At 38.8% G+C, this 14,927-nt stretch overlaps 1 protein-coding gene across 7 annotated transcripts in view; it reads right to left on the minus strand.

Moving 5' to 3' along the window:
* The window catches only part of NUF2 (NUF2 component of NDC80 kinetochore complex), a 41,807-nt gene extending 27,013 nt beyond the window's left edge, over positions 1-14,794 (minus strand). Inside the window, exons 1-5 of one of the 7 annotated variants that reach the window (XM_006052837.4) lie at positions 14,660-14,794; positions 10,684-10,818; positions 9,069-9,143; positions 8,044-8,120; positions 7,485-7,546 (exon numbers count right to left, since the gene is read on the minus strand). In XM_006052837.4, the coding sequence (XP_006052899.1) occupies positions 7,485-7,546; positions 8,044-8,120; positions 9,069-9,143; positions 10,684-10,806 (337 nt within the window). In that variant the 5' untranslated portion in view covers positions 10,807-10,818; positions 14,660-14,794. Of the gene's footprint in view, positions 1-7,484; positions 7,547-8,043; positions 8,121-9,068; positions 9,144-10,683; positions 10,826-14,378; positions 14,398-14,515; positions 14,630-14,655 lie in introns of those variants that run through there. The other 6 variants (XM_006052836.4, XM_006052838.4, XM_006052839.4 and 3 more) reach the window with 6 other exon arrangements.
* Positions 14,795-14,927: the final 133 nt, after the last annotated feature.

Below are 14,927 nucleotides of genomic sequence, written 5' to 3' on the forward strand. Positions count from 1 at the left end.
ACAAAGGTATAATGACACAAATATAACACTGTATAACTACAGTATGATACAGGATAGTTTCACTGCTGTAAAAAATCCTCTCCGCCCTGGCTATCTATTCTCTCTCCCCCTGCAGTCCCTGGCAAACAATGATCTTTTTACTATCTTCATGGTTTTTGCCTTTTTCAGATTGTCATAATTGTAATAGTACTGCAAATAGCATTTGCAGACTGACTTCTTATACTTAGTGATACGCATCTGAGATTCCTGATGTCTTTTTATTGCTTCATAACTCATTTCTTTATAGCACTAAGTAATATTCCCCTGGCTTGATGTACTATTTCACCATTCACCTACTAAAGGATGTCTTGCTTGCTTCTAGGTTTTGACAATTATGAATAAAGCTACAAAAAGATGTTAGCAGGTTTTTGTGTGGATATGAGCTTTCTAGATGTTTGGATAAATACCAAGGCACATGACTATTAGATCATACAGTAAGAATACACTTAGCTTTGTAAGAAACTGACAACTGTGTTCCAAGGCTGCATTCCCACAAGCGATAAATGAAAGTTCCTGTTGCTCCATATCGTTCCTCAGCAGCATTTGGTATTCTCAGTGTTTTAAATTTCTGCCATCCTAATAGATGTGCAGAATCAATTACTTTTGACAAAAGTGTCAGGGTAGTTCAACGGCAAAAAGATAAACTTTTCAATGAGTGATGCTGGAATACTTTGATAATCATATGCATAAAGGGAAAAAAGGAACCTTGCCCTTTGCCTCACATGATATTCAAAAATTTAGGCATTAAATAATAAAGGCTGAAACTATAATATGCTTACAGCAAAATAAAGGAGTAAAATTTAGCCAAATAAATCCTCGAGGCCAAGATTTTCTGATAGAATGCAAAAAATAGTTTTATGAATGACAAAATAAAAAATATCAGAATATTCAAAACTGAAATACATCTTGTTTTTGAAAAGACATGGTTATGAAACTGAAAAAGCAAGTAACAGACCAAGGGAAAAATCTGTATAACACATATCTGATAAACTACTTGTTTCCAAAATATCTGAAGAAACTTTCCAACTCAATCATAAGACAAACAATTCAATTTTTAAAAAGTAGCTAAATGATTCAAATAGATACTTCACCAAAGATATATGGATAGCAAATAAGCATATGAAAGTTTGCTCATTATTATCTAGCCATGAGGGAGATGTGAATTGAAACCATGAAATATAACTAGACAATCTTTGCGTGCATGCGGGCTCAGTCATGTCCCACATTTTATGATTCATGTAGTGTAGCCCACCATGCTTCTTTCTCCATGGAATTTTCCAGGCAAGAATACTACAGTGGGTTGTCATTTCCTACTCCACGTGATCTTCCCTGACCCAGGAATCAAACCCATGTACTTGTGTCTCCTACATTAGCAGGTGGATTCTTTACTACTGTGCCACCTGGGAAACTCAGAGACAGCCTTTAGCATGTCAAATTAAAAACCTACAGTATCGAGTACAAGAAGGATGTAGAGGAACTGAAACTATCACATACTGCCAACGGCAATGCACTAGAGCATAACGATACAGCCACTTAGAAGAACAGTTTGGCAGTTTCCTAAAAGGTTAAGCATGCACTTACTGTGTAAACCAGCATTTCTACTTTTAGTATTTATCCGGTCTGAATACAGAGTTCCAAAGAATAGCAAGGAGATAAGAAAGCCTTCCTCAGTGATCAATGCAAAGAAATAGAGGAAAACAATAGAATGGGAAAGATTAGAGATCTCTTCAAGAAAATTAGAGACACCAAGGGAACATTTCATGCAAAGATGGGCTCGATAAAGGACAGAAATGGTATGGACCTAACAGAAGCAGAAGATATTAAGAAGAGGTGGCAAGAATACATGGAAGAATTATACAAAAAAGATCTTCACAACCCAGATAATCATGATGCTGTGATCACTCACCTAGAATCAGACATTCTGGAATACGAAGTCAAGTGGACTTTAGGAAGCATCACTAGGAACAAAGCTAGTGGAGGTGATGGAATTCCAGTTGACCTATTTCAAGTCCTAAATGATGATGCTGTGAAAGTGATGCACTCAATATGCCAGCAAATTTGGAAAATGAAGCAGTGACCACAGGACTGGAAAATGTCAGTTTTCATTCCAACGCCAAAGAATGCTCAAATTACTGCACAATTGCACTCATCTCACATGCTAGTAAATTATGCTCAAAAATCTCCAAGCCAGGCTTCAGCAATACGTGAATGTGAACGTCCAGATGTTCAAGCTGGTTTTAGAAAAGGCAGAGGAACCAGAGATCAAATTGCCAACATCCGCTGGATCACTGAAAAAGCAAAAGAGTTCCAGAAAAACATCTATTTCTGCTTTAGTAACTATGCCAAAGTATTTAACTGTGTGTATCACCACAAACTGTGGAAAATTCTTAAAGACATGGGAATACCAGACCACCTGAACTGCCTCTTGAGAAATCTGTATGCAGGTCAGGAAGCAACAGTTAGAAATGGACATGGAACAACAGACTGGTTCCAAACAGAGAAAGGAGTATGTCAAGGTTGTATACTGTCACCCTGCTTATTTAACTTATATGCAGAGCACATCATGAGAAACGCTGGGCTGGATGAAGCACAAGCTGGAATCAAGATTGCTGGGAGAAATATCAATAACCTCAGATATGCAGATGACACCACTCTTATGGCAGAAAGTGAAGAAGAACTAAAGAGCCTCTAGACGAAAGTGAAAGAAGAGAGTGAAAAAGTTGGGTTAAAGCTCAGCATTCAGAAAACTAAGATCATGGCATCCAGTCCCATCACTTCATGGCAGATAGATGGGGAAACAGTGGAAACAGTGGCTGACTTTACTTTTCTGGGCACTAGGATCAAGACCATCCCCATGGAAAAGAAATGCAAAAAAGCAACATGGCTGTCTGGGGAGGCCTTACAAATAGCTGTGAAAAGAAGAGAAGAGAAAAGCAAAGGAGAAAAGGAAAGACGTAAGCATCTCAATGCAGAGTTCCAAAGAATGGCAAGAAGAGATAAGAAAGTCTTCCTCAACGATCAATGCAAAGAAATAGAGGAAAACAACAGAATGGGAAAGACTAGAGATCTCTTCAAGAAAATCAGAGATACCAAGGGAACATTGCATGCAAAGATGGACTCGATAAAGGACAGAAATGGTATGGCCCTAACAGAAGCAGAAGATATTAAGAAGAGGTGGCAAGAATACACAGAAGAACTGTACAAAAAAGATCTTCATGATCCAGATAATCACAATGCTGTGATCACTCACCTAGAGCCAGATATCCTGGAATGTGAAGTCAAGTGGGCCTTAGAAAGCATCACTATGAACAAAGCTAGTGGAGGTGATGGAATTCCAGTTGAGCTATTTCAAATCCTGAAAGATGATGCTGTGAAAGTGCTGCACTCAATATGCCAGCAAATTTGGAAAACTCAGCAGTGGCCACAGGACTGGAAAATGGCAGTTTTCATTCCAATCCCAAAGAAAGGCAATGCCAAAGAATGCTCAAACTACCACACAATTGCACTCATCTCACACGCTAATAAAGTAATGCTCAAAATTCTCCAAGCCAGGCTTCAGCAATACGTGAAGTGTGAACTTCCAGATGTTCAAGCTGGTTTTAGAAAAGGCAGAGGAACCAGAGATCAAATTGCTAACATCCGCTGGATCATGGAAAAAGCAAGAGAGTTCTAGAAAAACATCAATTTCTGCTTTATTTACTATGCCAAAGCCTTTGACTGTGTGGATCACAATAAACTGTGGAAAATTCTGAAAGAGATGGGAATACCAGAGCACCTGACCTGCCTCTTGAGAAATTTGTATGCAGGTCAGGAAGCAACAGTTAGAACTAGACATGGAACAACAGACTGGTTCCAAATAGGAAAAGGAGTTCGTCAAGGCTGTATATTGTCACCCTGCTTATTTAACTTCTATGCAGAGTCCATCATGAGAAACGCTGGGCTGGAAGAAGCACAAGCTGGAATCAAGATTGCTGGGAGAAATATCAATAACCTCAGATATTCACATGATACCACTCTTATGGCAGAAAGTGAAGAGGAACAAAAAAGCCTCTTGATGAGAGTGAAAGTGGAGAGTGAAAAAGTTGGCTTAAAGCTCAACATTCAGAAAACAAAGATCATAGCATCCGGTCCCATCACATCATGGGAAATAGATGTGGAAACAGTGTCAGACTTTATTTTTCTGGGCTCCAAAAGCACTGCAGATGGTGACTGCAGCCATGAAATTAAAAGACGCTTACTCCTTGGAAGAAAAGTTATGACCAACCTAGATAGCATACTGAAAAGCATAGACATTACTTTGCCAACTAAGGTCCATCTAGTTGAGGCTATGGTTTTTCCAGTGGTCACATATGGATGTGAGAGTTGGACTGTGAAGAAGGCTGAGAGCCGAAGAATTGATGCTTTTGAACTGTGGTGTTGGAGAAGACTCTTGAGAGTCCCTTGGACTGCAAGGAGATCCAACCAGTCTATTCTGAAGGAGATCAGCCCTAGGATTACTTTGGAAGGAATGATGCAGTAAGGAAACGGCAGTACTTTGGCCACCTCATGCAAAGAGTTGACTCATTGGAAAAGACTCTGATGCTGGGAGGGACTGGGGGCAGGAGGAGAAGGGGACGACAGAGGATGAGATGGCTGGATGGCATCACTGACTCGATGGACATGAGTCTGAGTGAACTCCGGAGTTGGTGATGGACAGGGAGGCCTGGTGTGCTGCGATTAATGGGGTCGCAAAGAGTCGGACACGACTGAGTGACTGAACTGAAATGAAAATCACTGCAGATGGTGACCACACCCATGAAATTAAAAGATGCTTAATCCTTGGAAGAAAAGTTATGACCAACCTTGACAGCATATTAAAAAGCAGAGACATTACTTTGCCAATAAAGGTCCATCTAGCTAAGGCTATGGTTTTTCCAGTAGTCATGTATGGATGTGAGAGTTGGATTATAAAGAAAGCTGAGCGCTGAAAAACTGATGCTTTTGAACTGTGGTGTTGGAGAAGATTCTTGAGAGTCCCTTGGACTGTAAGAAGATCCAACCAGTTCATCCTAAAGGAAATCAGACCTGAAATTCATTGGAAGGACTGATGCTGAAGCTGAAACTCCAATATTTTGGCCACCTGAGACAAAGAACTGACTCATTTGAAAAGACCCTGTCATTTGAAAAGACCCTGATGTTGGGAAAGATTGAAGGCAGGAGGAGAAGGGGACAACAGAGGATGAGATGGTTGGATGGCATCACTGACTCGATGGACATGAGTTTGAGTAAACTCCAGGAGTTGGTGATGGACAGCGAGGCCTGGCGTGCTACAGTCCATGGGGTCGCAAAGAGTCAGAGATGACTAAGTGACTGAAATGAACTGACCTGAAAACCTTTAACTGTGGAAAATTCTTAAAGAGGGAGTACCAGACCTTACCTGCCTCCTGAGAAACCTGTATGCAGGCCAAAAAGCAACAGTTAGAACCGAACATGAAACAACAGACTGGTTCAAAATTGTGAAAGGAGTACGTCAAGGCTGTATATTGTCATCCTGCTTATTTAACTTATATGCAGAGTACATCACGTGAAATGCCGAGCTGGATGAAGCATAAGCTGGAATGAAGATTGCCAGGAGAAATATCAATAACCTCAGATATGCAGGTGACACCACTCTTACGGCAGAAAGTGAAGAGGAACTAAAGAGTCTCTTGATGAAGGTGAAAGAGGAGAGTGAAAAGCTGGCTTAAAACTCAACATTCAAAAACCCAAGATCATTACATCCGGTCCCATAGCTTCATGGCAAATAGATGGGGAAAGAATGGAAAGAGTGACAGGCTTTATTTTCTTGGGCTCCAAAATCACTGGAGATGGTGACTGCAGCCACAAAATTAAAAGACACTTGCTCCTTGGAAGAAAAGTTATGACCAACCTAGACAGCATATTAAAAATTAGAGAAAACACTTTGACAACAAAGATATATATAGTCAAAGCTATGGTCTTCCCAGTAGTCATGTATGAATGTGAGAGTTGGATCATAAAGAAGGCTGAATGCCGAAGAATTGATGCTTCTGATTTGTGGTATTGGAGTAGACTCGTGAGAGTCCCTTGGACTGCAAGGAGATCAAAGCAGTCCATCCTAAAGAAAATCAGTCCTAACTATTCATTGGAAGGACTGCTGCTGAAGCTGAAGCTCCAATACTTTGGCCACCTGATGTGAAAAGTCGATTCATTAGAAAAGACCCCAATGCTAGGAAAGATTGAAAGCAGGAAGAAAAGGGGACGACAGAGGACGAGATGGTTGGATGGCATCACTGACTCCATGGACATGAGTTTGAGCAAGCTCTGGGAGATGGTGAAGGACAGGGAAGCATAGTGTTCTGCAATCCATGAGGTCACAAAGAGTCAGACAAGACTGAGCAACTGAACAACAACAGCAACCTTTATCCATAGAAATGAAAATATGTGCATACACAGATTTGTACACTAATGTTCACAGCAACTTTATACACAATAGCCAAAACTGGAAGCAATTCAAATGTCTTACCAACTGGACAATGGATAAATAAACTGTGTACTTATGATAGACTGCTACTCTAAAATAAAAGGACAAAGTACTAATAAATGCAATCAACGTGGACAAATCTCAAAAGCACTATGCTAAATTAAAGAAGCCAGACACAAAAGAGTATAGTCTATATGATTTCAATTACATGAGGTTCTGAAAAGTCAAAATATTATAGTGATAAAAAGTAGATTAGTGCTTGCAGGTTAAGTGCATGACCAAAGAAACCTAAGTGCAAAGGGGTGCAAGGGAGGTTTGAGGGGTCATGACTGGTGCTGGTCATATAACTATATACATTTGCTAAGATTTATTCAGTTATGCATTTAAAATTAGTGAATTTTTATTTTGTATAATTTATATGCCAATAAACAACAAAAAAAGTAAGAGATCCAAAATGGGATAAAAAATAAATTTTTATATAGTACACCTAATATCTTGAAACATAAAATAACTTGATTTGTAAATGCTAAAGAGTCAAATAAATTAAGAGACACAAAATTAGGAGAACTTTACCTTTTAATACAATACAATGATTATCATGATTATCAGTGTTAAAAGGTGTTTTCTTCATGGTAAAAAGTAATTATGATATTTGATAAAACTGGTATGATTAATTCATTATGCAACACCACAGCTTGCATATTGTTTGTATTCATAATCTCAAATTTACAGAACATTTTCAAATGTAAGGAGTTAAGAAAAATTAATCAAAAAAGCAGCTTTTCTGTGACTTTATAAAGGAAAAATTTCCAATAATGGGATATTAAAAAATTCATCCTTGAGAATCAAGACACACTTTCTAAATCCAAGTTCCTTTAAGTCTTTTCTTTTTTCACATTATTGATAGAAAGGTAAAATGTTAGATTAAGGCCAAACATTAAAAACTGTTTTAATTTTCACTTACTTGGATATAGAATATCAGCAATCTCAAAGTCATTCACCCGACAGATGGGCAGAAATGAGTCCCTTGAAGATAAAGTGGAGCAAGTATATTGAAAAGTATCTTTTGAATTACATACTAAGTCAAAGAGGATAAACATCTTTTTATCAGAAAGATTTCTGGATATATTTCTCAATGTCAAAGGACTGAGTCAGAAGTCTACTACAATACATAATCATATAGCACTGAAATCTACTTTTTCTGTATATTACACAAGTATTCATGTAATACCAAGGTATAGTTATAGATTCTAATAAACAACACACACTCTTAGAAGTACTAGGACTCTCTAAGATGCAAAACTAACGATTTTAGACTCACAGTGTCTTAATCCATCAACTGAAAGAACTGAAGTGGGGGCAGTTAGCTGTATTTGCTGGAAATGTACAATTTTGAATGTTTATGGGAGGGAGTAGAGAGAAAAATGGTAGAAATTCCTTTCCAAAGAAAATCATGTCTTTAAGAAAGCCAAATGTAATGTAAATACAAATGTGGACTAAGAAAATAATGACTCTTTACTTACAAATGGATAAACAAATTGCTGACTGGTAAGAAGCCTTCCATTATATGTGGATACATGACTTCAGAGTTCACTGGCATCTAAATGTAATAAATCACAAAGTCCAAATTGATTAGACAAAATGAGAAAAATTTTCAACCTCAAGAAAGTTTAATCACAGATTAAAATCAAAATATATTAACTTGCTGCTACTGCTTACTATCATTAATTTAAACAAACAATGCAGATCATGGCACAAAACTAGACATCTCACTAATTTTAATAATGCTTAGTTCATAGTGAGTGCTCAATAAAGACTGTTTAAATGAATGAAAAAATAAAGGGGTAATGGTTAGCATTTGCTAAATATCAGGTCCTCTGCTAAATTATAAATATATTCTTAACATATATTCCTTCTTAATTTTTATAACAACAGTAGGACAGAGTACTAACCTTATTTTATAGACAAAGAAACTAAGCCTTAATAAGGTTTCATAGCAAATAAATAACAAACCCTTAGATTTTCAAACAATATATATTGAGATTCTACAGATATTGCTTTTTTGTACATCTTCAGTTGATGCCCTGATGATTTAACAATAATAGTAAAGAAAGATTACGAAAAATAATCTTCCTACTAGAAACACCTAATTTGCTTAAAGCTCAACTGCTTTATTTCAACTGTTTTCAATCTCAGTGCATATCTCTTTTTATAATTTGGAAGTTCTTCCTGAGAAGAGAACAGTATCTGTGAAGACTGTGTTATTTCTTATTGTAGTCTCTGAAGACAAGCCTGTAAATCTGTGAATAACTTCAGGGAATCAATAACTTGTGTCATCTAGGTCTTCAGTAATAGTTTTAATGCTAGTAAAGCTATCAATATAAATCATTACTACACCTAAGATTCCTTTATAAATGACATTAACTTTAAATAAGCCTTTGATTTTGCTAAAAATAAAGTGAAGAACTTCCTATCCTGAAAACCAATATTCAATGTGAGCAGGAGAAATGCAGCAAAAGCACATAATTTTGCTTCATCTTAAACCCACCATGTAAAAATGCTCCAGTCGGATCCCATATACAATCTGTAAAGCTCTCATGTAGATCATATGCAAGACTTCAGGCTATAACAGAAAAATAACTTTTAACACTCTGTTGTACCACTATCACCATTACTGTAGTTAATGGATAAAAAGAGTGACAACATTACTCCGTTTCCCTTGAAAAATTTTTTTTTTTTTTTGCCACTTTATTTTTTAATTGAAGGATAATTGCTTTATAGAATTTTGCTGTTTTCTGTCAAACATCAACAAGAATCAGCCATAGGTATGCCCGTGTGCCCTCCCTCCTGAGCCTCCCTCCCCATCCTACCCCTCTAGATTGTTAGAGCTCCTGTTTGAGTTCCCTGAGTCATACAGCAAATTCCCGTTGGCTATCTATTTTACATATGGTATTGTAAGTTTCCATGTTACTCTCTCCATACATCTCATCCTTAATTTTTCCATATTTTAAAACACCTTATATACTCATCAGTTTGCTCATATGTGCTAAGTCATATGTGCTGGTCAATAAGATCAGTTGTTTAGGCTTATACACAGAATGATAACAAGAATATTCAAATCCAATCCAGGCAATCTATCCACATTAGGGAATGGAAGAATAAGTTAGTCTTTCAAAACATGTCATCAAACATATGACAAAAATAATGAGGGTGTTTTTTGTCTTGTTTTGTTTTTAAAAAGAACATGGGAAACCTTGGTTGATGCCTCAGATGTTAATTAAGATGTTTAGCTGTTTAAGGGACTACTATGATTCAGGAGGTATACATTTAATAGGATAGCATGGGATTTTTAACTTTCATCTTCTAAATCAGCAATTCCCAAACACTGGCCTATAGAACCTTTTCTCATCCATATACAAACAAGTTTGTTTATTCTGAGATTATTCCTTCCATTTTAAAGGATTAAAGAGTCATCAAGATCAAAAAGTTTAAGTTCTACATCATTAAACCAGGTTTTATTATGTTATCACTTCAAGATGAACACAGGAAAATGGAAGGAGACTTTGGGATTTTCTGTGACACATGAATAGTTCATTTTTGCATTTAACAACTAAAGACATTAAAAAAAACACTATCTGTCAAAACAAGTCAATTCCCCGTTGGAGCATAATGCAAGAAAATTAATATGTAAGCTTCCCAAGAAGGTTGCTTCTAAGCACTTTTTGTGATTGGAAACCACCTGGAGTAAGTTCCTTCAAGCTTTACCAATAAATGATACCTTCAGACCACTACTCCAATAATAAAAAGTTTCAGTTCAGTTCAGTTCAGTCGCTCAGTCATGTCCGACTCTTTGCGACCCCATGAATCGCAGCACGCCAGGCCTCCCTGTCCATAATAAAAAGTTTAATATACTGTAATACATCTATGGTTTAGAAGCTTTTTTTGGAAGAAAACAACTGCATTAAAGACTTGAATTCCTAATAGGAATGCAGAAGTTGCCCCACATAAAAACAATGTTATTTTAAAATAACTCTAGTTGAGAGATTTTCTCTGGATTAAAGTTACTAGCCTATATCAAACAGTGATATACATGCCTTTCCCCACACATTACAGACCTAGTGTGGCCTGTATACTAACCACTTGCAAAAAGAACCACATTTTACCTTGGGATTTGGAGAAAGATCATTCTTGGAGAGGTTTTTACCATCGGCTCCTGTTAAGATTTTGTTTCGAATATGAACCACAACTTCAGCTGCATTATATCTGGGAAAAGACAAAGTTTCCATCTTGGGAGTCTCCTGTTGGCTTGAAGGAATTAAAAACAAAGGTCAGAAACATGGCACAACCAGCAGTTCTCACCAACTGGAAGCTGACAAATATAAGGACAAAATTCACAAGCCAGGGTTGAGCTGTATTTATGGTGGTGCTATCATCAAACCGTCACACACCTAGTAAGGTGACATTAAAAACAAATATACACACAGGCACACACACACCACACACACACACACATTTCTAATTTAACTATACTGTTTTCTTTTTCATGGGAAAGAGGACTTAGGTTGAACAGACAGATGAGAAACTATGTTTTTTGTTTTTTAAAGTTTGGGAGGCAGAGTTCAATAAGATCCTGAGAATTAATCTTCAAAGTAAAATATACAGGTAACACTATCAGCAGAATCTATACAAACAACAGCAACATAGGGTAAATAATTAATAAGCTGTACTGTACTCTGATTTGACATTCTATTTAATGACACACAGTGAGATGATTAATAAGGTTTAAGATGTAAGCAGGACCAGAGAGAAAAAAACAGAGTACGAATAGAAGAGCTGTAAGGGAGGAAAAGTCATCAGTCATGTCATCATCACTCTGCAACACCATGGATTGTAGCCCACCAGGCTCCTCTGACCGTGGGATTCTCCAGGCAAGAATACTGAAGTGGCTTGCCATCCCTTCTCCCGGGGATCTTCCTGACCCAGGGATTGAACACAGGTCACCTGCACTGCAGGTGGATTCTTTACCCTTGGAGCCACCAGGGAAGCCCATGAATAGCTGTAACTGGCAGGAATTCCAATCACCAGAGTGAGAACTTGAAAAACAAAATAACAAAAAAACCACTCCCTACCATGTACTTCAATAGTGAAATATTCACACCTGTGTCCTCCTAGAGCAGTTGTTCTCACAATTTTGGAGACACTTTTGGTTGTCTGCACTAGACTGAGGATCCTACTGGAATCTAGTGGGTAGCAACCCCAGCATGCTGCTAAACACCCTGAAAGGTGATTGACAAATAACTTCCCAGTTCTGCTTAAACATCTAAAACATCACAGAATTCACTCTCAAGGCAACTTTTTGTCCACCTTAGTATGGCTCTAATAATCAGATAACTCTTTCTAATACTATACAGAAATCTGTTTGTTATAACTCATCTTCTGGTCCTACCTCTTGTCACTACAACTAACTAGAATTTATTAATCCTTGGTCACATGACTTCACTTTCAAAATGTGAAGAAAGCTATCATATCTCTCTACTTACTCCTCTCTGATCTAAAGTAAGTATAGTTTAAGAATACCCACTCCATGTATGACTGTTTTAGAAACTATGATTCTGCTCACTTTCCTCTAAAACTATTTCATGAGTGTCTTCTTAAAATGTAACGCTCAAACTGAACATAATACTCTAGATATGGTCTGATTACGGTGGAATATCAATACAGTCAGCAACAGTCACTGCTGATCTAATGCTACTATAACACTTACTGACAAACATATGTGTGTGTGTGTGTGTGTGTGTGTGTGCGCGTGCGCGTCTGACTCTAAGTCCCAGAACTTTTTCAACGTAGCCCACTTCTCCATGACTTCTTACATGACTTTGTAGTCCACAAGCCAGGACTTCTCCATGCTCTTTTTACATAACTGATTATTTGAACCTTAAGGATATGTATTTCCTATGATTGAATTTCCCATTATTCCTATTTCATACTATTGAATTTCATAATTTGCATTTCCTATTATTGAATTTCATAATTCCAGACTTTCCTTCTATCAGTTCAGTTCAGTCAGTTGCTCAGTCATGTCCGACTCTTTGCAACCCCATGAATTGCAGCATGCCAGGCCTCCCTGTCCATCACCAACTCCGGGAGATCACCCAAACTCATGTGCATCGAGTCAGTGATGCCATCCAACCATCTCATCCTCTGTCGTCCCCTTCTCCTCCTGCCCCCAATCCCTCCTAGCATCAGGGTCTTTTCCAATGAGTCAACCCTTTGCATGAGGTGGCCAAAGTATTGGAGTTTCAGCCTCACCATCAGTCCTTCCAATGAACACCCAGGACTGATCTCCTTTAGGATGGACTGGTTGGATCTCCTTGCAGTCCAAGGGACTCTCAAGAGTCTTCTCCAACACCACAGTTCAAAAGCATCAATTCTTCGGCGCTTAGCTTTCTTCACAGTCCAACTCTTACTGTCAGAATCTTTTTGTATCCAGATTCTGACACCTCACATGTTATATGTCCCTTTTACCATTAATATGCATTCTGTATTTTCATCTAAGTCATAGATTTAAAAATCATTGCCCAAAGACTGCAGAAAAAGTCATTTTTCCAAAACAAACTATTAATATATCTGGATTAGAGATTATTCCAATAGAGAAAGAGGTGCAAAATACAATATCTTCATAATTATTATCACACATCTCTCCCTTCTAAAGTCTTGAGCACTTTGCTATCAGGTTAATCTGCATAGAACAACAAATGCATCAGGTAACATCTTTACAAAAATAGTTACTTGCCCTACCCATCACATCAAATTCAAATGTTTCTGCTTGGCTTTTAAAAACTTCCACAATTTAATAACCTAATCAATTTTCTGTTACAAGTTAGTCTCCTCCAGGACATTTCCCAAACTTCCAATGTTTCCCTTTGAAACCACCTCTCCTATCTAACTTCTATCTTTCTTTGATAGTACAATTTCAGTTCCAATTTATTCACGAGTGTGTGGAGAGAAGGAGGGAGAATGGAACAGGGAGGAGAGGGAGAGAAAAAGACAGGTGGAGAGGCCTTCCAATCCAGTTTGAGCTCTCTGGTGAGATAAAGTATGCTAAGTCACTTCAGTCGTGTCCGACTCGGTGCGACCCCATAGACGGCAGCCCACCAGGCTTCCCTGTCCCTGGGATTCTCCAGGCAAGAACACTGGAGTGGGTTGCCATTTCCTTCTCCAATGCATGAAAGTGAAAAGTGAAGTCGCTCAGTCAGTCCGACCCTCAGCAACCCCATGGACTGCAGCCTTCCAGGCTCCTCCATCCATGGGATTTTCCAGGCAAGAGTACTGGAGTGGGGTGCCATTACCTCTCCGAGATAAAATATATAAATGACCTATTATGTAAAGTAGCAGGCCATTTACTGCTAATCACCTCTCGGTGTCCCATTATCCGCAACACCATAAACCAGCGCACAGTAGGTTCATTTTTCTAAAATAAACTAGATCGTGGAAACCAAAACCCGTGGGAACCGCTGCTAAACAAAAAGAAAAGAGTCCCAACCTCAAAAAATTAAGTTTCCTGAAGTTATTCAGGGAAAAATGATCGTGCCATGCACGCAAAGCGCTATATATACAGGGCCCTCTTCCTCTGACTTTTGGATTAAGCATGATATTTCTAATATCACACCACAGCTTGGTCCAGTGGATCGCAAAGAACACGACCTGGCGACTGAACAACAAAAACAACATGATATTTTAGCCTTTCGATTTTTGGTTTTGACTTTGGTTAAGCGATGTTTGAGTAACGGAGATTTATGACAGCATCTTGAACCCCATTATCTTCTAAATAAATCGGTTAAAAACATAGAAATACAACCTTCAACTGACCAGCTGGACCTCAAGTTTCTTTTCGAGTAATCTTTGCTGTACCAGACGGCAGACAGTCGTTTCGTAGGAAATGAGTTCAGATTGTTTTGGGGACTAAAATCTAACCAAAACGACCTATGCGCTCACCCGCACCACCCAAAGGCGGGCTTCTGCAGCCTCCTCCCCAGCGACGCGTGTAACGAAAACACTGTCAGGCCCGTGGCTCCAGAGCGAGAGAGCACACACTGTCTCCCGGACTCCGTCCACGCGTGTCTCTTTGCTCTCACCTACCGCAGCAGCCGCCCACAGGACGGCGGCGAGTCCGTGGAGCAGCTACACGCGAAGTCAAAAGAGAGCAAACATCGACCGTTGTCAATTTTCAAACCAGCCGCCTCCTCCTGGAAGTCCCTCCCCGTTCCGCCCCGCCCACTTCCTGCGCTCCGATCGCGCCGGGTACCGGTTGGGCTCAATATGCTTAGAGCGGTTGGCGCTGGAGTTGCGAGAGAGAACGCTGGGCTCTAGGCGGAACTATTTTTTCGCGGAGTTGACGTCCAGTCGG

This window comes from Bubalus bubalis, chromosome 6, assembly GCF_019923935.1.
Source record: "Bubalus bubalis isolate 160015118507 breed Murrah chromosome 6, NDDB_SH_1, whole genome shotgun sequence".
NCBI classification, from domain to species: Eukaryota; Metazoa; Chordata; class Mammalia; order Artiodactyla; family Bovidae; genus Bubalus; species Bubalus bubalis.